At 43.8% G+C, this 23089-nt stretch overlaps 1 protein-coding gene and 1 pseudogene across 4 annotated transcripts in view; both read right to left on the bottom strand.

Annotated features, from left to right (window-relative positions):
- Nucleotides 1-23089, bottom strand: part of gas2a (growth arrest-specific 2a) — a 234078-nt gene that overhangs the window by 124408 nt on the left and 86581 nt on the right. For all 4 annotated transcript variants that reach the window (XM_078549532.1, XM_078549531.1, XM_078549534.1 and 1 more), the window contains 2 exons: nucleotides 17046-17187; nucleotides 5347-5410 (listed from right to left, as the gene is read on the bottom strand). In XM_078549532.1, coding sequence (XP_078405658.1) covers nucleotides 5347-5410; nucleotides 17046-17187 — 206 coding nt within the window. The remainder of the gene's footprint in view (nucleotides 1-5346; nucleotides 5411-17045; nucleotides 17188-23089) is intronic.
- Nucleotides 8320-8532, bottom strand: LOC144685125 (small nucleolar RNA SNORA53; annotated as a pseudogene).

The following is a 23089-nucleotide window of genomic DNA, read 5'->3' as shown; positions in this document are numbered from 1 at the left end:
GGAGCTACGTCAACATCCTCTTCCTCCAGTGAGTTCCCCCCTTACCAGAGCCAGTTTGCGGAGAGTGCAGCATGCAACCACTATCAGTGACCTGCTCTGGGGGGTATTGTAGTGCTCCCCCTGAACAGTCCAGGCGTCGGAAGCACATCTTCAGAAGATCTATGGTCCTCTCTATTACCACGTTTGTGGAGGCATGACTCCTATAATAACACTGTTCTGTCTCTGTTCTTGGGTGGCGGAGAGGCCAACTTTTCAACAGATAGCCCTTGTCACCCAGCAGCCATCCATCCAGTCGGGCTGGAGCACTGAATAGCCTCAGGATCTGGGAATGTCTGAGGATATAAGTGTCATGAGAGCTGCCAGGGTACCATGCGCAGGATTCCAGAGTCTGCGTCCTGTGGTCACACACTATCTGGATGTTCATGGAGTGGAATCCCTTCCTGTTGATGAAGGCACCCGGCTGACCCGCTGGTGCCTTGATGGCCACATGTGTGCAGTCGATTGCACCATGGATGCGGAGGAACCCAACAATCGCTGCAAACCCTCTGGCTCGCTCAGCCTCACTGGGACTCTTACAGAATTGACAAAGCACATCCTCTCTAAATTCACAGAAAAACCGTTATGATCAAACTTGGAATGGGAGAATAGGGGAGTCAGTTCACCCCTCCTCACGTGGCTGTAACACTTGGGAATTTTTATTACATTACAGGTGCTATATAAACACGTCATTTTTTATGTTTCTTTTGACATACATGCCGTGCTACAAGTCCAATCCTCAATTGTCAATGCTTATGTAGGCACATACAAAAAAAAATGATGTGCAGCAGAGAGAAGGAAAGAAATGTGATTGACAATTGCAATGAATTCATCTGTGCATTAGTTAACTGACTTCCCATTGCACTGCCTCTGACTTGATTCAAGCGTAAAATCTATTTAAGAATTAGTTTTATTTTAAACTAGACACTGTCTGAAGCACAGGATTCACCACTTCAAACTGTCAGTCAAAGGTTGAATACAAGCAGATGTTTGGTGTTCTTTAACTTCAGATTGTGAATATAAACTGATTCTTAGATTTTCTATCAACTTATCTATAATATGAAAGCTGCACTAACAGGAAAACTCAAAGAAGAAAAAGCAACTCTCAATAACATTTCACATTTGGGCTCAGATAGAAAGTAGAGCTTTGTAGATTAGAGTAAGCTGGGGATGCGTTAACATTCACAGAATATAAAAGACAGGTTTCAGAGATTCTCATCATAGTTATTGATTGACATCATAGGTATGTACAGCAGCAGCTAGGAAATAAAAAAAAAGTTTGGATCATTGTAAATGGTAGCTAAGGTACCAAGTAAATAGGGATAAAACAGTAACTGGTTCAAATTGTATTGATCCAAATGAATTTCATTCCTGCATAAATGAAATTCTAGCTACAAACTGATTGCTTTTTTTGGCTAATAACTCATGTAGTCTGTTTAATGAAAAGTCAGCCAGCATCACTGTGACTACATACACTGAATATATCCTTTTCCTGTATGTCTGGAGGGGCTGACATGTTGTAAATCTTCTTATTCTCACTGGACCTTTTCCTATACCTGGCTTCACACTCACTCACTACACAAACAGTCTGCTTCCGTGCAAGAGCCTGCTTAATCTTCCTCTTTTTGATTTAATTAATCTAGCAATTTTTCATAGTTCCTTGTGTAGAAAATCTAACTAAATAATTGATAATAAAGGAAGATTTGCATATCTTTCAATTCTTGTTAGCCATAATCATTGAATACAGAATAGATATTTCCTCACTGGCCAAGGGAAGGCATGGTGAGGATGTTGTGGGACCATTTAAAAAAAAGTCTGAATGTACTATTATTAACCAAATGGAACTTTGTGTAACAAGCATTTTTTTTTTGTTTAGGACATGCTAAAATTCAGTGGTCCTGACAATGTAATAATGAACACAAAACTATCAACACCCCTATATATAAGATAAAAGAAAAATACTGCAGATGATGGAAATCTGAACCAAAAACAGAAAATGTTGGAAAACTCAGCAGGTCTAACAACATCTGTGGAGAGAAAAACAAGAGTTAACGTTTTGAGTCCGTATGACAGTTCTTCAGAACACAAAACTATCAACATCTCTATACTGTTAAGGAAGATTAAATAAATGCACTGCATTACAAGGAATTGTAAGGTCATTTGGGGAATGCAACCCGCAAGGAGCATGGTAGACCCAAACAAAATGAATACTTATTTCCTTCTGCAACCGCCAAGAAGCCTCCATGTTGTTCACCTCAGAACTCCACTCCTTAAAGCTAGGTTTCCTGAATTCCTGCAACTCTAGATTAGCCAAGCTGAACAATTTACAATATTCTAAAAAAAGAAATCAAGATCCAGATCCTGGAATATTTTAAGGGATCCATTAACGTCGGAAGATCAGGCCAATTGATTTTTTTTTTAGGATGTTGTAAGTTGTTTTATTTATAATGTTGTGTGTTGTCTCAGCTGCTGTGATAGAATTTTTCATAACTGCCGTTGCTGTACGTGGGCATGGGCATTTCATTATTTGAGGAATTGTGTGTCAAAAGGAATAGTATGCAATTATCCACAGCATCCCCCAATTGTAATAACCTACCTTGGCTTCTGGCCAAGAAATGTCTTGATTTTGAAATTCTCATCATTATGTTCAAATCTCTCAAAGGCTGTGCATCTCCTGACCTCTGTAATCTTCATTAGCCCCACAACCCTGCGAGATATCTACTGTCATCTAATTCTGGCGTCTTGAATATCCCAGATTCTTGAGTATCCCAGGTGTGAGCAGAGTTTTCAGAGCAGGTTGTTGGATGTGAATTAGCCTGACACCTCCTCAATGAGATGGAAGCTCTTCATAAAAAGATTTATTTTTCAGCTTTATAGTTACATAGCATCAACTAAGCAGGGAAAAATCTCAAGGAAAAGCTGGGTGATTGTAATAACATTGTTACTTAGAATGTTGTTGATTGTCTCAGTTGCTATGGCGGAATTTATCATAGCTGACATTGCTGTATGCGGGCATGAACATTTCATTATTTGAGGAATTGTGAGTCAGAAGGAATAGTATGCAATCGTCCACAACAATCCCCAAATAACACAGCATTGACACACGTGCACGCCATTGAGCGCCCTCTTCACTTGTTATCTATGCTTCAGTTGGGAGGTTGTCACTAAGCTGTGCCAATTATTGGTCCCTCACCTGCAGACTAACATAACACAGAGACAAATGTGTCCATTACGGTGAAATCATCACCACAATGAACTTTTACGCTATAGGTTTCTTTCAAACCACCAGTGGAGGCATTTGCCAGATCTGTCGGATGTCAAAACACTGTTGCATTAAACCAATCACTGCCACCATGTTTACTGTTCTTCTTTATTTTTCCTCCTGCACTTAGTGGCACATGAGGCAGACAAAGTACATAAGTCTGTTTCCATAGCTACTTCCTGAAACAGGTCACTAGCCTGTTACCAGAGGCTATAGCTTGAGGGGCATCACTCTGCATCAAGCATGGCTAACCATGAGACTGTTCCATTCTTACTCCCTGGCTTAGGTGTATTGTAAGGATTTGCAGGGTTATAATCAACCTGTTAGGCCATGTTATGAATGCATGCTCCGTGGCCATCGAGTCCTGGAGTGGGCCTCAAGCCTGGAGCTTCTGGCTCAGAATAGGGATGCTACACACTGCGCCACAAGATATGTTTACCAAGAAGTACAAATTTATTACCTTTCCCCTGGAAAGAACAATTGAGAGGGCACAGTTGATAGCAACAAAGAACCTAACAACAACCTTTCCACACATACCATTGTTACCCTAGGGTTCATTAGTTCTGTACAGGGTGTATACTGGGTAAATAAGTATATAAGTGACATGAGTTGGTATGAAGGGTAAAAGGGGCCATAGGGGGTTGGGTAGGGGACATGAGTTGGCATGGACAGAGCATGTGGACATGGGCAAGAACTTTTGAAGTTATCTTTCAAGAGGTTTCTGAATCCAGACAATGGTTCACAACTTCTCAGAGGGGCTGTGAACCACTAATCATGGAGAAGCTGGTCCGACTTACAAAAGTTGCGGGGAGCTAGGAGATGCCTACCCTGCAATAGAGCAGGCCAGATGGGGAGTGCAGGGTGCAGGCTCACTACGCCTTATCCTGTGAAAATCGGGGTCCCAGGAGTGGCAGTGGGAATCCTGGAATCTGGTCCTACCTACCATTTTTAAAGGTCTGCAACGTCTCCATGACTCTGCAAGAATCAGTCCTGTTAACTCTGTTTCTCACTCCACAGATGCTGTCTGACCTGCTGCATATTTCCAGAAATATTTATAGTCAATTCCCCTGCATGTACAGGTGTCATGAATGTTCTACCTCTATTGCAATATAAAGTTATCTTAGTCTTTGGTGAATTTTCTAACTAATGTCATTGTCAGAACACCATCACCACAAGGACTGCAGTAGTTTAAGAAGGTGTCCTGCCACCATTTTTGCACAGTAAATATGGTCTTACCTGTATCCCTACTTCCAGCCATAGACAAAAAAGAAACATCTCCATGTTAATCATTGTCATATGACTATATTTATATAATTAGAGTAAGAGTTTTCAAGCTGTGCTGAAAATCATACAAGAACAATGATGAATTCATGTAAAGAGAGCAGCTAAATTCAAAGGCCGGATGAATATGGGAATCAAACTTGGACCCTCTGTCTGTGACTCTAGTGCCCTAACATTATGAAAAAGTAACAACAAATTTTTAGATATCTGAGGCAATACAACTCCTTTCAAGCGCAAATAATCTTCAATTACTAAATCATATTGATCATTAATTTTACTTGGAGGTCAAAATGCCTCTAGATGGAATACAGCATCTGCTGAATGGGTGAATAAAATGCATTCAAAGTGCTATTGAAGTCACTCTTCACAGTTTATTTGTATGAGTGCACCCATAACTTAACAGGTTATTGTACATATTTGAATTTAAGCCAAAACTTTTGCGAGCTTCCAACTAAAATATATCCTTAACCTGTAGCAAGAAAAATAATCCTTTCTGTTTTCTCTCGCCATGTGGTCAGCAAAATCAGTGAATCTTTGTGGTGTTGACTGCTTTGTGGTAAGTAAGCCATAACATCGCAATCTAGAGAACTGTTTAAAGAACTGCCCATAAGATGTTGATAAATACAATCTTGAAAATCTCTTTGCACTATTTACTGGCCTGGCAGGGATGGCAACATATGTCGGCAGCAAGCACTAGGTCGAGTGGTTAATGCAGTGAAAATGATCCTGTTTCTATTTATTAGAAGAAAAGGGAAATGTAATCTTACCTGGAAGCTATTCTTCCCAGTTCCAGCAAACAAAGGCATACTTCTCTGGGCTGTTTATGAAGGACTGTAAACATAAGGCACGAAGAACAATTAGTGATTTAATATCAACTATTAATCAATACTTCTAAAAGCAAAAACTACGTATAATATTTATACCTTAGTTAATGATAGTATTTTCCACTTTATAACTTTTGTAATCATTTCTTTTTAATTCATGTTTAGGCCACAAATTTATTTTAATTTTTGACTGCTGGCTTTGTTATGAAAATGTCTATTTATCTAAATAATTATGGCCTGAATTTTTCCCACGTCAGGTGGGCTCAGTGGGAGCGGGCGGGGGCGGTCACGGAGCCGACTGCTGCCCGCGTTCGGCTCCGCTCCACCATTTGAAGCTGGCGGGCCAAATAAGGCCCATCCAGCATAAGGCGAGAGCGGTAGCGCTCAGCGCCACCTGTGTGGGCAGGAGGAGCAGGGAGAGTCGGGGCCAGCGCTCTTCCGCGGAAGCGCGTGAAAGAACGCTTCAATCTCCCTGAGGCACGGAGCTGAAGCACTTTTGAAATAAATAAATAAATGAATTAAAAGTTTAATTAAACATGATCCCTCATGTGACTCTGTCACGTGAGATGGGACATGTTTTCATATTTCAGAAATCTTTTTTATTTAATTCATGAAAGCTTTAGGAAACCTCATCCCACTCATGGATGATGTTTCCTAAAAAATGTAAAGGCCGCTTGGACCATAAGGACCATATCGGGCCTGCCCCTGCATCCAGGCCAATGTTGTCTTTGGAGCAGTTTGCATAATTGTAATTTACACACTTATAAGAACGAAAAAAAAAATTATGGCTTTAATCTGTTTTCTCATGTAAGTCTATTGCATATGAAGACATTAATACCACACACCAAAACAGAACAATTGTTATCAAACTAAAATGATAAAATATAGTGCAATGGTTTGTTCATACTTCAAGATCACAAAACTGAGTTCCAGTAAGAACCAACAGTCATGTCATTTCACCACCCAAAAATTTACCCCGGTTTCTATGTCAATATTTCAACCGTTACATGCGAAGAAATTTCCTAAGAATCTTATTTGAGCCTGAGGAAAGCGTGGAACTTACACATATTTCTCCTTCAAATCACTCTTTAAGTATGGAAATTAAAGTTAATTTATTCATTCACAGGAAGTGGGCATTGTTGGTAAGGTCAGCATTTATTGCCCATCTCTATTTGCCCTTAAGGAGGTGATGGTGAGCCGCCTTCCTGAGCCGTTGCAGTCAATGTGGTGAAGGTTCTCCCACAGTGCTGTTATGTGGGGAGTTCTGAGATTTTGACCCAATGACATTGTGCTGGTGACTTACCTGAGTCTGATATCCATGCTGTCTTCTGCATGGGGGCAGAGCCTGCTACTGAGTTCTGGCACTGCTGGGATGGTAAGAGCTGCTGGCCATCTCGAAGGCAGGACATCCTTTCATTGAGGGACGGAAGTCTCACACTGAGCCTGTTAAGGCCGCTGCAACATATTATCGCTGCGGGGCAGTCTTTTTTAAAGTAGGTTGGTTTGTGACTGACTATTCCAATGGGGTGCAATAAGCCCTCCCGTAAAATTCAGCCCAATGTTTCAGGTCAATGACTTTTCATCAGAACAGAGTATTTCCAGCATGTTCGTTTAATCCCTATTTTTGACCTTATGATGGAGGAAATGTCATTGATGAAACAGCTGAAGATGATTGGGTCGAGGACATTGCTTTGAGGAACTCCTGTGCGATGGCCTGGGGCTTAGAACACACACAACCAACTACCCTTGTGTTAGGTAAGGCTTCAGCCAGGATTTCCCTTGGTTTCCTTTCACTTCAGTTTTACTAGGGCTCCTTGATACCACATGCAGTCAAATGCGACCTTTATTACAAGAGCTGTCACTCTCACCTCATCCCAGTTCCTTTGACGATGTTTGTACCAAGGCTGAAATTAAATCGGGAGACTGAGTGGTCCTGGCAAAAGCCCAACTGAGCATCGCAGAGCAGATTATTGGTAAGTGCTTCTTGATAGCAGTCAGTGACATTTTCCAAGAAGTCATGAACCCATCTTTTATGCAAATTAGGGACAGCATGGTGAAGAAAATACAATGTGGAAAGTTTATCAATATTTACTGTAACTCATTCTGATGCCATAAAAAACATTAATTGATACAGACTATAGAATGTAGGGAAAAATTTAAAACATCACTTTAAAAAAATCAGAAATATGATTTTGGGTCCTGTTTGCCTGAATATTGAGTGTAAGTTTGCAGCCCATTCAGAACTGACCTTCAGTTATGTTAATAATAGTGGTATGAATTGGCACAAAAGATGAAGGAAGCTTGACTGTAGCATAAAAACTGGCATAAGTCCCCTACAAACAATTTTTGTGCTGAAAATCGCCATATTGTTATACTTATGCTGCTATTCCAGTGCAAGTTTCCCAATTTTTTTTGTCCAAGACTATTGATGGTATTGTCCATGCCCGTTGGCGTCAGGTGTGTTCTGTGGCGTGAGCTGACAATATGGCGAGAAGGCCAAAAATCAGTTTCACAACATCGTGAAACCAGTTTGCGATCGTCCTCTTTGCCCACCAATGACGGGCTACGTTTCGCGCCATCAGACATAGGGAACTTCATTGTAATACATCTGCACATCATTATAAGCCCAGCCTGCCGGAATCGTCTCCCTCCCCATTGGATCACCCGCCCACGTCAGCGTGATTGCACACCGTGTTTCACAACAGCATATAAAAGGTGTACACTTGGTGGGCTGCACTTTGAGGGGAACGCGGAGGTGAGTACACAGTGCGGATCGCTCGCCAGAGTCACATGTTCGACTTCAAGGTTGAGGCACGTTGCAGGGGGCAAGGGATGCCCTGCGCTTGAGGCGCATTGTGGGGAGGGGGCAAGGGTTGCCCTACATTGCAGTATTTAAACCATACAGATTTTGATAAACATGTCCACAAGCAGCAAAGTCCTTATGGCAACAGCAGCCTGGAGTAACAGGTTGTTCACATCAGAACAGAGGGGCTATCATGCAGGTATATTACTTTAATATGCCAATGACTCAAGCACCTTTGACTGTACAACCACAAGTTGATGAATGAATGAATAAGGCGCATTGGGAGAGGAGGGCAAGGGCTTCCCTACAGTTGAAGGTAGCACACAAACTCGTGCGTGTTGGGTGAGGGAAGCAGCCAAGCATTAGGGAAACCTTGTATAAAGTGGCCATTCCTCTGCAGCTGAGACAGTTCAGGTGCAGCCACAATGATATGATTGGAGGTGGGCCTCTAGATTCTCTGCCCACTCAAGCAACGCAGAGGTATCAAAGTGCCACCAAGTTCTCCAGAGCTTTTCACCCCTCGGGCATAGGCTGCAAACTAATGAGTGTTTTAGTGAACTGCAGAACAGTTGGATGACTGGGCACATTGTACAATCTCCTTGCTAAAACTGGCCATGGAGCAGTCGCTGCTGAGGGCGCTCACAGCCCTTTGCAATGTCATCAACCCGGTTTGTACCAGTCTCCCCCATGGTTCAAGCTAACAGTGCAGCCTTGCAGTGTGGGTTAGGAGAATGCCTGTGCCTGAGCTCAGAGCACAGCATGCAGCCCAATGGGCAAAGCGGCCACCAATTGGTCGGGTGGAGTGGGGCGGAGGTGGGGGGTGGTTTCAGTCAGCCATGCAGCGCACTAAACTCTGGCCATCTAAGTGGCGGCCAGCACTCTCCAGGATGCGTTAAGGGGCCTACAGACTTAACTAAGATAGGTTCTTTATACACCCGTGCTAACCCACGTGTCTTTGTTTTCCATCCTGCAAGAGGAGTGCAACAGGATCATGGAGCCTGGTGACCTAGCTCCAAGGCTCTGGCTTACAGAGAGCGAAGACAACTGAGAAGAGAACGACTGAGGTGCCTAGCTGTGCTGAAGGAGGAGCAGCAGGCTCTGGAAGAAGGGGCAGCTGGGGCTTCTGCACATACCACCAAAGAACCACAATGAGCCATCGCTGATCGACACCTAGCTAGACCCAGGGTCTATAGACGCCACCTTTCATTCATGCAGATGACCGAGAACCAGTGTCGCCGAAGACTGCACATGTCTAGGGAACTGGTCAGTTATATCTGCCAGCTACTGCAGGATTTGGCACAAAGGGGACATAGAGGGTATCCACTGCCAGTGGCTGTGAAAGTGACTGCGGAGCTCAATTTCTATGCCAGTGGTTCCTTTCAGCGCTCCACAGGTGAACTCTGTGTGATATCACAAGCCCCCAACCACAAATGCATCCATGAAGTCTCAGATGCCATATTCATGAGGGCACACAACTTTGTGCATTTAGCCCTGGACCAGGACAGCCAGGATGCAAAAATGAAAAGTGAATGGATTTGCCCAGATCTCAGGTTTCCCACAGATGCAGGGTGCCATCGACTGCACTCACGTGGCACTCAGATCGCTGTTGCAACACCCAGTCAACTATGTCAACCGCAAGGGATTCCATTCACTGAATGGGCAGCTGGTGGCAACCACCACAAATGCATTCTGTAGGTCTGAGCACAGTTTCCAGGGAGTGTGCATGACTCCTACACTCTCAGTCGGTCACAGATCCCTGACATCTTCCAGGGTTCACAGAAGCTGCAGGGATGCCTCCTCGGGGACAAGAGCTACCCACAGAGGGTGTCTCCAGATTCCTCTTCAGAGGTTTCTTCAGGGATTGATTGGAGGCCCTGAGTCGTGGGCTCCATCGGCTGTTTCCCAGATGCGCCTGAGAAGGCAAGAGGAGATAATTAGTGCATTACAGTGGCCTGTGAAACAGGACACATCAGTCACAGCATGGTTAATTGGTGGATGTTGCACTGCTGGACCTTCACTTGGTAGAGCACCGCTAACCTCACCGTCAGCAGAGGAACAGTCCAGATCCTCACCAGCCAGCTAGATGGCTCCGTTTTCAAAGTCCATGATGACCTTGATTTCAGGCATTCCTCCACCAGTTTGCGACCTCTCCGTCTTGTTGTGTGCTAGCTTGTCCTGCATGAATAGAGATGGAGAGAGTGTAAGCAGGACACCCGCCAGGCCGGATGATAAGTATGATTGGGGTATGTGGGTGGAGTGGTCCCATGGATGGGATGACAATGAAGGTGTGTGTGAGAGAGTGAATAGTGATGTCCCTTGAACTGGCAGTGAGTCAGGGCCCTGTGGATGTGTGATGTGTTTGTGAGAGTGTGAGTTGAGAGTGATAAGCAGAGCGATGTACCCTGGCGGAACGGAGGCAATCATTCATCCTCTTGCAGCACAGGGCGGCTGCCCTCTTTTGAAGGGCATTGGCGCTGACCACTGCTGCCACCGCCTCCCAAGCCGGATTAGTGAGGTTGCTGCCCGTCCTGCGGCCAGAGCAGGGTAGAGGACATTACAGCGAGCCTCCACTGCATCCAAAAGGCACGTCATTGAACCTGGCGGCTGCAGTCTTTCTGCCTTTTAGGGCCATGTCTCCTTTACAGCAGACATGGGCAGGAAGCACAGAGATGTGTGCATGGGGCTAGACTTTAAATATGGCGCCCAGTGTGCTAAAGCAGCAAGGTGAGCTAGCTGAAGTGAACTGGAAAACCAGGTTCGAGGATACATCATTAGAGAAGCAGTGGCTGACATTTAAGGGGGTATTTCAGAGTATTCGGAATAAGTACATTCCTATTATAACAAAATATTCTAAAAGGAGGACCCACCGTCCGTGTTTAAATAAGGAAATTAAGGAAAGCATTAAACTTAAGGAAAACGCATACAACTCCGCAAAGATGAGTGGCAGATGATTGGTCAGAATATAAAGAATGGCAGAGAATGAGTGAAAGGTTAACCAGGAGAAAGGAATTAGAGTATGAGAGAAAGATAGCTAGAAATGTAAAAATGGATAGCAAGAGTTTCTACAGGTATTTAGAAAGGAAAAGAGTAAGTAAATTGAGTGTTGGTCCTCTAGAGAGTGTCAGTGAGGAGTTAATAGTAGATAATAAGGAAATGACAAAAGAAATTAACAAATATTTTGCTTCTGTGTTCACTGTAGAGGATACAAAAAAATTCCAGTAATAGTTGCAAATCAGGAGGTGAAAGGGCGAGAGGAATTTGGGGGAGAATTTTCTCCCCATTGGGGGAGTTTGGTCAGGAGCGGGCGCAGGCAGGCGTGCAGCTGATCACTGAGCAGCTGAACGCTCCCTGTGCGGGCAGGGGGAGTAGGCTGAGTCGGTGCCTGCATTCTTTCGCGCATGCGCGCGAAAGAGCACAGAAATCTCCCTGAGGCACAGAGCTGCCTCAGGGAGATTAGTTTGAGTTTTAAACATTTAAATAAAGGAAAAAAAAATTTAAGACATGTGCCCCCATGTGACAGTGTCACATGAGCTGGGACATGTCTATGAATGTTATTAAAAATTTTTATTAAAGTTTAAAAACCTTCATGAAACCTCATCCCGCCCTTGGATGAGGTTTCATGATAAATGCGAAGGCTGCCTGGGCTCTTCACCTGCCCGCCAACCTTAAGGTTGGATGGGCAGCTTTGTTAGTTATTTTAATTGGAATTTAAATGACCTTAATAGGCCTTTGACAGCTCGGCGGGTGTGCAGCCGACTCTGGTGCGCGCCCACCGAATTGAAGATCTGAATTACACGCGGTGACGTCGGGACACATGCCCGACGTCACCCCGCATCATCTTACACATCGCCGAGCGGGGCCCGCCCCCACTCGCCAACCCGAAGATTCTGGCCTTGGTGAAATTGAAATCACTAGGGAATGGGGACTGAGCAAATTGATGGAGCTGCAGGCTGGCAAATCTCCGGGTCCCGATGGAGTACATCCTAGGCTCTTAAAAGAGGTGGCTAATGAGGTAGTCAATGCGCTGGTGTTAATTTTCCAAAATTCGCTAGATTCTGGAAAGGTTCCATCAGACTGGAAAGTAGCAAAAAATAACCCATCTATTCAAGAAGGGAGGGAGGCAGAAAACAGGAAATTATAGGCCAACTTTTTACAATTTACATCAATGACTTAGATGAGGGGAGTGAAGGCATGGTAATTAAATTTGCAGATGACACAAAGATAGGTAGGAAAGTATGTTGTGAAGAGAACATGAGGAGGTTGCAGATGGATATAGATAGGTTGATTGAATGGGCAAAGATCTGGCAAATGGAGTTTAATGTGGGAAAATGTGAAGTTGTTCACTTTGGCAGGAAGAACAAAAAAGCTGAGTATTACTTAAATGGAGTACGGCTGCATAATTCTGAGGTACAGAGGGGGAAAGGTGTTCTCGTACATGAGTCACAAAAAGTTAGTATGCAGGTACAGCAAGTAATTAAGAAGGCTAACAGAATGCTACCCTTTATTACAAGAGGGATTGAACATAAAAGTAACGATGTTATGCTTCAGTTATACAGGGCATCACACCTCGAATACTATGTGCGGTTTTGATCTCCTTATTTAAGGAAGGATGTAAATGCATTGGAGGCGGTTCAAAGGAAGGTTACTAGATTGATACCTGGAATGAGTGGGTTGTCTTATGAGGAAAGGTTGGACAGACTGGGCTGGTTTCCACTGGAGTTTAAAAGAGTGAGAGGTGATTTGATTAAAGTATACAAGATCCTGAACAGCCTTGACAAGTTGGACGTCGAAAGGCTGTTTCCTCTTGTGCGTCAGTCCAGAACTAGTGGGCACTGCTTTAAAATTAGGGGTCGCCCTTTAAGGACAGAAATGAGGAGAATTTTTTTCTCTCAGAGGGTTGAGCAACTTTGGAACTCTCTGCCTCAGAAGGTGGTGGAGATGGGGTCATTGAATATTTTTAAGGCACAGGTAGGTAGATTCTTGTTAGACAAGGGAATCAAAGGTTATAGGGGATAGATGGGAATGTGGAAATTGAAACACAAGAAGATCAGCCATGATCTTATTGAATGGCGGAGCAGGCTCGAGAGGCCGAACGGACTACTCTTGTTCCTATTTCTTATGTTCTTAGGCGAGCTCGCCCGCCATGGAAATGGTGTATTTCCCAAGAATGCATAATTAATGCAGCAGGTTTGGGATGATACGCCGTGAAAAGCCACCATTGCGGCCGGCGGGTAAAGCATTGTTTTACCTGCCCACTGCTGCACTTAGTGCAAATTTGGAATGATTCTGCCATGTGTAGTTTCTCATTATGTATCCTAACTGAGGGAAATCGGTATAAATCCACCTTATCCTTGCTGAAATAGCCAGCTCTCCAACTAGAAAGTCTACGATGGTGCATATAAATTACTAAAGGTGTGGTGTTCTCCCAGGATATAAAATTGTTAATATCAAGGATTTGTAAAAAGTTTGGAGGAGTTCAACTACAGGTAAATGGAAAATTGGACAGAAATCACTTTCTTTAAAATGTAATTTACAGCTTAAACAATTCTCTACCTGCTATTGATATCCAAAAACTATTTAATCTTTGACAAGATATTAGTTCTTTAGCAAATGTTAACTTTTACAGGTGTTTCTTGTTACATGTATATTCCTTAAGTGCACTATATAACATAATAATGTCATGGGTTTATACTTAGTTTTGTACTACACCTTTAATTTGATTCAATTCAGAAGAACGCTTTACATGAAAAGAAAACACCAACAATGAAATATAAGCCAGATTCTGGTGTTGTGTCTTCATCAGCACGTTTACAGTTTTCAGACCAGCAATAGTTGCTAAAAATGAGGCTGCAGCCACTTTATTCTGAACTGATGTTAAGTAGCCACTGCCACTATTGCTCAATTATGGTGGTATCAGTTCTAAAAGCTCAAAGATGAATTCAGTCTGCAGCAAGGCAGATTTTCAGCTCTCTATTTGGATGTCAATTATTGCAGCTATGGGGCAGAGGGTAGAACAAGTCTCCAGATGTTAGGACTTCACCAAGGCTCCTTCAACAGCACCTTCCAAACTCACAACCACTACCATTTGAAGAAAAATGGCAGCAGATAGATGGGAGCACCACCACCTTGACGTTCCCCTCCAAGCCACTCACCATCCTGACTTGGAAATATATCGTCGTTCCTTCACTGTCACTGGGTCAAAATCCTGGAACTCCCTTCCTAACAGCACTGTGGGTGTACCTACACCACATATACTGCAGTGGTTCAAAAAGGCAGCTCACCACCATCTTCTCAAGGGCAACTAGGAATGGGCAATAAATGCTGGCCCAGCCAGCGAAGTCCACATCCCGTGAACGAATAAAAGAAAACAAGTGTTCTTGTTTGGGCAAACATTCGCTAAACAAAAGGGCTGTCACAACACAAAACTGTATTAACATCAATGTATTTAAACTTCCTAGTTATCAGAAGCTGACAAAATCTGTCGCTGTCTGAATGGAAAAGAGACACGGCTGTTTTGCTTTGAACTACAAACAAGTTTTCATTCCGTGGCTGCTAAAGTCCCAAAAATACACCAAGCACTCTAATGTTTAACTCGTCAGCTATGCTGGGCCAGTCGGTAGTGGTGGCGGTGGTCCCTCAGAATTGAGGATGACGTCCGTCAGGCTTGGTGAGACTTCAGATGACAGAGGAGCCCAATTCTGGATCCATATGTTCTTCCAGTCGGGACACGTTGTTGCGCAGGGGAGTGGAAATCACAGCCCTGGGTTGGCTTCCTTCTCTTTCCTCTGCTGCTGCCGGGCCATTAGTGTCCTCTTGGGTAAGCTTAGTTAGGACTAATGTCCTTGCATTGGTTAAACCTGGTGTTAACTCAATTAGCCTGCGCCCGAAAGCAGAAACCCAAACATTGCGAGAATTTAGTCCTTCGCCACATCTAAATAATCACAAGCTGTTGGTGCCTGCCACACCTCTAGGCAGGTCGCTCGACTGTATAAGCAAATCTCAGGCCACCAGCATCAGTAAAGTCTCAGGAGCGGAGAACCGTGGGAAGGGGTGTGGGGGGATGACCACTGGAAAGTTGAGTAAAATGAGGGGTTCATTTATTCGTCCTGGCTCTGTGTCTTCTTTAAAATTAGTTTACTTGCTGGCAATCGCTGGCTTGGCTGCATCCACACCTAGAAAACCTGAGTGGAACAGTACTAATGCATACTTTGCTCAGGCCAATCTAACTTTCCTAACTGGTCCTAAAATAGAAATTAGACCCTTTATTAGCAATAGTAAAGAGCCTAATTCTGTTTTAGGCAGCCATATGAAAAATAACCAAACACAATTTCCAATCGGACGCTTTTCAGATGTCCTTTGGACGCAGAATGTTAGTCCCTGATATTGGACCTCAGTGCACCTATTTTGCACTTGTTTCAGAACGGATTCAATTGTTCACTGAATTATATAACCAGCTGAGTTCATTCTAAGAGACAAATGACCTGGAGAAATGTGTTGAAAGCATTCCTCAAGAAACATAATTATAACAAGCTCACAGTATTTTGGTTTAGTTTGAGAATTTATTTAATGAATACATGCAATATGATTTTGTGTTTTCTAATTCTATTTTAAAATATTTAACGATTGTACCGAAATTCCTTGCTTGATCTAAACAAATGCGTCAGTGAAACACTGCAATGGTCTTTAATCTCCCAAACCCTGAGGCTAGGAGGACAAAAAAACAGCCAGTCTTTCTGCTTCTGATTGCTATCCAGAGTACTCTGATATTATCCAGAACAAACTTGTACATTTTAAAACATGAAAATGTGTTTCAGTGTTCAAGGACTTTAATACAAGTTTTATTATTTATAATTGGTTTTAGAATTGTTTCTAAGTTAGCAACAAGCGAGGAGTTTAATCTCTTTAACCAATTCGTGAAGGGCCACTCCAAACAAATAACTGATATTAAAACACTGCAAGATCTTGAAATGACATAGGTGAAGAGGTGACATAAGTTCACCTTTACTATCCAATCAATTAGGATCTTTTAAGTTAACCTGTGAACCCTGTAAGATTTTTGTTTGTGGGGTTTTAGAGGCTCAGCCAACACACAAATTCTTTTCACATGCATTAATGGAAAACAAAGTGATAATGAATGTTATATTATACACAGTAACTGGGAGAAGGCAGTGGTTGATGAACAAAATCAGTATGTAAGATCAGTTAAAAGACACAAATTACAACACTGATCACAATATTATGGTATAATACAGAGCATTCCAACACCAACTGAGGTGAAACCTTTATAAGAATCCCTGCTTCAGATCTTCTTTGTCTCGCAATGAAGAAGACTCCTTCCATTGGTGGTATTTCCTAAAAAAGGCAATATTTGAGCCAAAAGTGTCAAAGTGCAGATAGTCATCTTTGAGACTATTTCTCTTGAGATCACCGACAGCTTTATTTTGCATTAGAGTATGTCAGAGAAAACACAGTGATAAGTATGTCAAGCTGTCAGCTGGAAACAATAGAGCAAAACAGTTCCATTAACACATAGAAAGGGCATATCAGTTACATGAAAGATAAGCACTGCGGCCAGTTTTTGTCAAGTGACCTTTTATCTTTTTGAGAAAAGAGGTCTTTCAGTTGCACAAAGGCTTACTTATTCTCCAGACAGTACAGACAATGCATTCATCAAACTAAATAGGACTTTTGAAATAAAACTCTGTGCACCAATGCAGGTCACAGAAAATACTCAACATATTGTGTAATGTATCACAATAAAACCTTCAAGATATCCTATATTGCAGCTAATTATGATTATATTATGTATATTATGATTATAACATAATTAACTACATACCCAAACCTTCAGACTCAAAAAGGCAAGTATCATCCACCCCGACTTCTCTGCACCAGGCTAGAAAGTTGGCAGTATTATCACGGGCAAAGAAAGAACCCGAAGGGGCATTGGCTTTGCAAGGAATCTTCTTTACAAGTAGATGCTATGAAATTAAAACATAGTATTAATTCATTACAGAGTATAGCTCAAGCTAATTAAGTATATGGCCAATTGTATATTTATCCATCTAGTACATATTAAAAGTTTGCATCTGCATTGCACTGCTTGTCTGCACCACTTGAGTCCTATTGTCACATTGTTGTTGCACTTTTGTTTCAACTGATCTGTGTCTTAAGTTAGCGTTTATTAAGAGCTTGTCTTCAAAAATTCATTGCTCTGATGGGCCAATGGCTTGTCTTGAATTCCGATAATTCTCAGGAAAGTTTTTGTGAAAAAAAATCAACTACCATTTTATTCCTCATTAATTCTAATTTATAATGCCCAAAAAAGGGGCTTAAACAAAACAAAAATAATACACATTTCACAATAACATAATTAAATTTATACATTGGATTGTACTTTGTGTAATTTAATCCCTTCATTAAAGCTTTCACTTGAAGATCTCAGCCACCCTTAAAGCACCGACTTGGAGTTGAGATTTGAGCTCACACCTGTGACTCTGTGAGCTGAATTTTGATTACGCAATCTAATTTTCCACCATGTATCAGTAGCATTCAATCAGCCATACTCAAGCAATATGTTTCTTCAGTATCTTCAATTTATGATCGGTATTTTATTTTCAAATAACTTTGAAAAATAAGAGAGTAAATTTCAATTGTTTATATGAGGTAAAATTTATACCAAATGTCTTTGGAAGCTGTGCCTGCTGAGGAAGTGAAAAAAATTATGACATATACATTACACATCTGAGTTTGCTTGTTCATGTTGTATGATCTTCAAAATATATATTAAGACAGAGGTCCAATTATCCCAAGCTGTAACCCCTCTTTACCTGAAGAGTGCATTTGGTCTTACCTCTCCCTTTGCACGAGAGATTAATTGTAGTATCGTAAGTATCCTACATTTACACACATTTCCTGTTAATGTTTTCCATTATACATTGTTTTGATCACATATATAACGGAAACTTGTCACACTATATTTATATTCTTCCTCCAGCAGCACCAGTGGGAGGAAAGTATAATTACAACATGAAAAGTTTCCATAAGCAGCTTCTATGATAAATGAGAACAAAGCAACTTGTAATTTAAATACAATAATAAGAACGTATGACCTTTAAATGGGGATTTTTGTGCAATCCCCAGCTTCCCAACTCCCTTTATCTGAAGATTGTACTAGATTGTGAGATCCAGGTGCCTCAGTGGACATGCAGGTAAAGCAGCTGTTATCATGTTATGACTGAATAAATCCTTAAATAAATTATATAACAATAAAGATCATTCAACATCTCTCTTAATAATTTGTAGGCTGGAATTTTAAGGCCTCAGCGGGGATGGGCCGTAAAATGCGGCAAGTCATTCTAAACTTTATTCTAAACTTTGGCGGGACTGTAAAATTCCATCCGCAAAGTGTACAAATGTCACAGGTCTGCCTGAAATGGAGGACACTGACAGTAGTTCCAAGGGGCCAGAATTAATGCTCCCTTGCCAGTGGGTTTGAAGCATGTCTATGCCACTGTCTATCCACCTGCCTCTGCCCCCACTGCAATTTTACCAGCGGCAGAGGTGACATCAAGATTTAAACATTAATACTCAGTAAAGGGTCTCATCCTGCCGCTGCCAGGGGTTAGCAGCAGCGGGAGAGGTTCACGCCAAGCAGCCAGCCTGGCAGGTTTCCCTGCATGGCGTTCCAAATCAATGGACCCCTGTGCTCATCGGAGCGCCCCCCCCCACTGTCCCAAGGTGTTACCCCTCCAGGTTCCCCTCCCCTCCTGGCCTCTCAAACCACAGCCTCCCCACACCCCTTATTGCTGTCTGCCAGCATGGCCCTATGAGAACAACAAAAACTTATCAAGTCCCGATCCAGCACTGAATGCCTTCTCAAAGTGCTATACTGTCATTGGCTACCGCTCCCGGAGGCTGCTGGTACTGGAGAGCTGCTATTCTTCTACTAGACAGGCTCTTCCCCCTAACATTTTAGTCGTGGGAGGTACGGGAACCATGGCACCCAATAAAATACATCCTATGGTGTGTGTATAGAACTAAGCTACAGATAACTTAATACTGCTGGCATTAGTCAATACCTTTTGCAAGAAATTGTGCCATATATATAGTACAGAATGTGGGCACTTGGATGTTAAGTACAAGTTAGTTTCACAAAGAATTCCGCCAAGAAAGACATATTAACCAAAATAAACATCACAACGTTAACAAAATTTGGAGGACTGTAAATCTGGAAACTGTCCACAATTTAGTAGCTGCTAATATCATATGCAAAGATCTAAGGGAGAACTTTCTCCTGTTAGCTAAAAGTCTTTTAAATTTAAATATTGTTTCATCTAACCACAACTTTTTGCCTTGTCTCATCCACTACTTTCGATTTTGGTTCTCTTTATTGGCCTCGAATGTTACTCAGTACTTCAAAAAGCTAACTTAGTATAAAGGTAACCATGTACGTGGTTTAAAATATTACATTATTTGCTAAAAGCGACAGAACAGAAGAATAATTTTATTTACAATAGTCAATCAATGTAGGGGAGGAGAGGATAAACACAAATTTGCTATAAACTAAATGCTTTCACGACAGTACTACATAATTTTGAGAATCAAAGAAATACAGAAATTTAAGTTGGAATTTGTAAGTCTAAACTTGTTTAAAACCTTTCAGATATTGGGATATTTTATGGACAATTTTAAGGCGTTACATTTTATTGCTCGTGAACAAATATATTTGTTTGTGGATGTGTGCACTTTCTTATCCTTGGGGTGATTGAGTCAAGTTAAAAAGTCCAACAGCAAGCTTTCGCATTAAAAATACAGAAAGTTACTTTATTTCTCATACACACTTGCCCTGAAGGCTAAACAAAAGCTTGATGACTCACTCACATGACTTACCCAAACGATCACACACAAGAAACTAGATGCAGTTGAAGGTAAAACAGTAATTATAAAATTTGGAATTTAGCTCAATCTCTATTCTATTGCAGGCCCGAGGTTTCTTGGTTGAGTTGATGCTTTGCTGAAAGCGAAGATCATGGCCAGAATTTTACCCTTGTCGGGCGGGCTCGGCAGGAGCGTGCGGGGGTGGTCGGGAAGCCGACCCCTGCCCGCGAATCAGCTCTGCGCCGCGATTTTGTGCGGGCGGGCCAATTAAGGCCCACCCGGTGTAAGTCACAACAGCGGCAACAGCGAGAAGGGGCGGGCGAGGGCATGAGCTCAATGTCCGCCGGGTCGAATGGCGACCCGGTAGCCGATTCAAAAGCGGTTGTAACAACCATTCAAAGGCTGCCAGTGAAGCACTTACACCTCGTGATGGAGATCGTAACAGGTGAACACGGCAGGTGGGAGGGCAGGTCAGCAGGGCAGTCAGCCCCGCGTTTTTCTGATGAGTGTCTCATTGCCCTCCTGGAGGAGGTGGCAGCAAGGAGAGAGATCCTTGTCCCCAGGGACGGAGGAGGAGGCCCCCCCACCTCATCACAAATGCCTGGGAGGAGGAGGTGGCATCCAGGGTGAGCTCCCATGATGTGGTGAGACACACACGGGTGCAGTGCCGTCAGCGCTTCATGATCTCCTGCGATTGGGAAGGATGAATACCATGTTAGCATGGGTCATTTAGCACAGCAATTAGTAGCTGCCCACCGTGGGCGCCCCCCAACGACCCCCGACCCCCTTGGACCTCAGAGGTCCTAGAGTGTGAGTGGCAAATGTCAATGAGGCAGCATTTGGGCAAGGGGGTGAGCCCTTGCTGCTTGGAATGAGTGTCTTGTGGCTCCAGGGTCACAAAACAGCTGAGCCCTGAGAGGTATTCCTCAGGCGGGGTTGGCCAGGCTGCAATGGCTAATCAATGCTCCTCTGTCCCTTCAGGAGAAGACATCCCATAACAATGCCGAGAGGTTGCAGACTGGCGGTGGAGCACCCCACCTACTCATCCTAACTCGATATGAGCAGGAGGCCCTGGAGCTGGAGAGGCGACATGCGCCTAGGTCAACCGGCCGCGTGTGAGGTTGGAGTGCCACAGCGAGGTAAGAGTGCAGTGCACTGAGGTCAGAATGTCTGTCATTGCAACCATTCCACTGTTGTCTCTATGCTGATGTGTGCCTCGAACATGGAATCTCCATTGATAATGGGAAGACAAGGGCACCCTGTTCCAGGTGCCAGGCATTCACAGCAACAGTGAAATGGCTTCAACTAATGGCATGTCCTTGTTCTTTCTTTCAGGCTCACCAGCAGCCCATTGAGGTGAGGAGCCTGAAGGTCCACCACTGACCCCAAGAGACATCAGCCATCACAACGCACCTACACCACACCCTTTCAGCCAAACAGGCACCAGCGCAGATACCAGCAACTCGGTGGGCATTACATTGGTGGCCAGTATCTCAGTGCACATTGGTGAGGGCATTTCACACTCAATTGAGGTGTTGGCGGAAGCAGAGAGTGCCCAGGGCGCCGGCAGTTGGCAGACTGCTGGGGACCAGGAACATGCTCAGTCGGTGGCTGATGATGTGCCTCTGGAGTCATCCCTGAGGCAGCAGATGCTGGAAGTTCAGCAGGGTGTGCGGGAGGATTTGGCGGAGAAACATGAGGAAATGCATGCCATGGTCTGCGTTGTGGAGGAGTCCATGCAGAGCGTGAGCAATGTAATAACCCTCATGGCCGAGTGCACTGCCTCCTCCAAGGAGACAGTGGCAACTCTCATGGAGAGGCTCCTGCAGGAGCTGAATCAGGGGTTGCTGGGGATGCGCTCGGACCTGCAAGCCCTCACACTGGCAATGACCTCAGGTGGTCACTATCAGTGTGGGAGATGGATTGGGCACCCAGTTTCCCAGCTAGGTGCCCATCCATCAATGGTAAGCAGGGAAGTCCAAAGTGACCTCGCGTTGGCGCACGAGCTGCCTGTCATCTCTGCAGGCTCCTCTCAGAGCGCTCCGGATGATGGCAGCAGCTCTTCCGCCCCTCTGCCAGTGACCGCGGCATCCAACAAGGCTGCAGCGACTGGAGAGATGCCAGCCGTGGCACTGGCCGCTCCCTCCCACAGGCCAGACGACGACTGCCAAGATCATCAAGGCCAACAGGACAGCAGAGTGAGCAGGCTGTTTCCAATGCCAGTGCCAGCGAGGGGGAAGCACCTAGACATAGCACCCACAAGCGAAAACTTAAAGCACAACATGGGCTTATCACTGGTGATATTTTTTCTCCCACTTTTACGTTAAATGTTAATTGATGTGATGGATTTCAATTTCAATTGCATTATATATGCCAGGCACCACATCATTAAATGTGTTTCTGTTCAACAAGCCTCTGGGTGCTTCATTAGTTCTGCAGGTGCAAGGTAACCCATGATCTTATGTGTGACTTTTTTGTCGTTGAACTTTATTGAAATGGCACATAGTGCATATTGTTCACCAAGCAAATGTTCCTGTCAAGTATTGAGTATGGACCCTGCAGCCATGGCATGTGATGGTGGTTCTTATTTGGTAGACCAGCTGAAGGAGCGTTGGATCAAAGCATCCTGGGTGTCCCTGCCTCCCTGGAGGTTGTCCAGGTCAGCGTCTATCCCCTTAGCGTTCTCCTGACCATGCTCGTCCTCGGACTCACTACTGGACTCATCGTCTGTTGCCAGAGCAGCTGCATCAACATCTTCTTCCTCCACTGTGTCCCCCCTTTCCAGTGCCAGGTTGTGGAGAGCAGCATGCAACCACTATCAGTGACACACAATCTGGGGGGTAATGGAGTGCACAGGCATTGGAGCGAATGGTCCAGGCATCGGAAACGCATCTTGACAAGCCTATGGCTCTCTCTACCACCACCCTTGTGGAGGCATGGCTCCCATTGTACCGCGGCTCAGCCTCTGTTCTTGGATGGCAGAGAGGCGTCATGAGCCACCTT

This window comes from Cetorhinus maximus, chromosome 9, assembly GCF_964194155.1.
Source record: "Cetorhinus maximus chromosome 9, sCetMax3.hap1.1, whole genome shotgun sequence".
Classification (NCBI taxonomy): Eukaryota; Metazoa; Chordata; class Chondrichthyes; order Lamniformes; family Cetorhinidae; genus Cetorhinus; species Cetorhinus maximus.
Note: the sequence above shows the minus strand (reverse complement) of the source record. Positions and strands in the feature narration are given on the sequence as shown.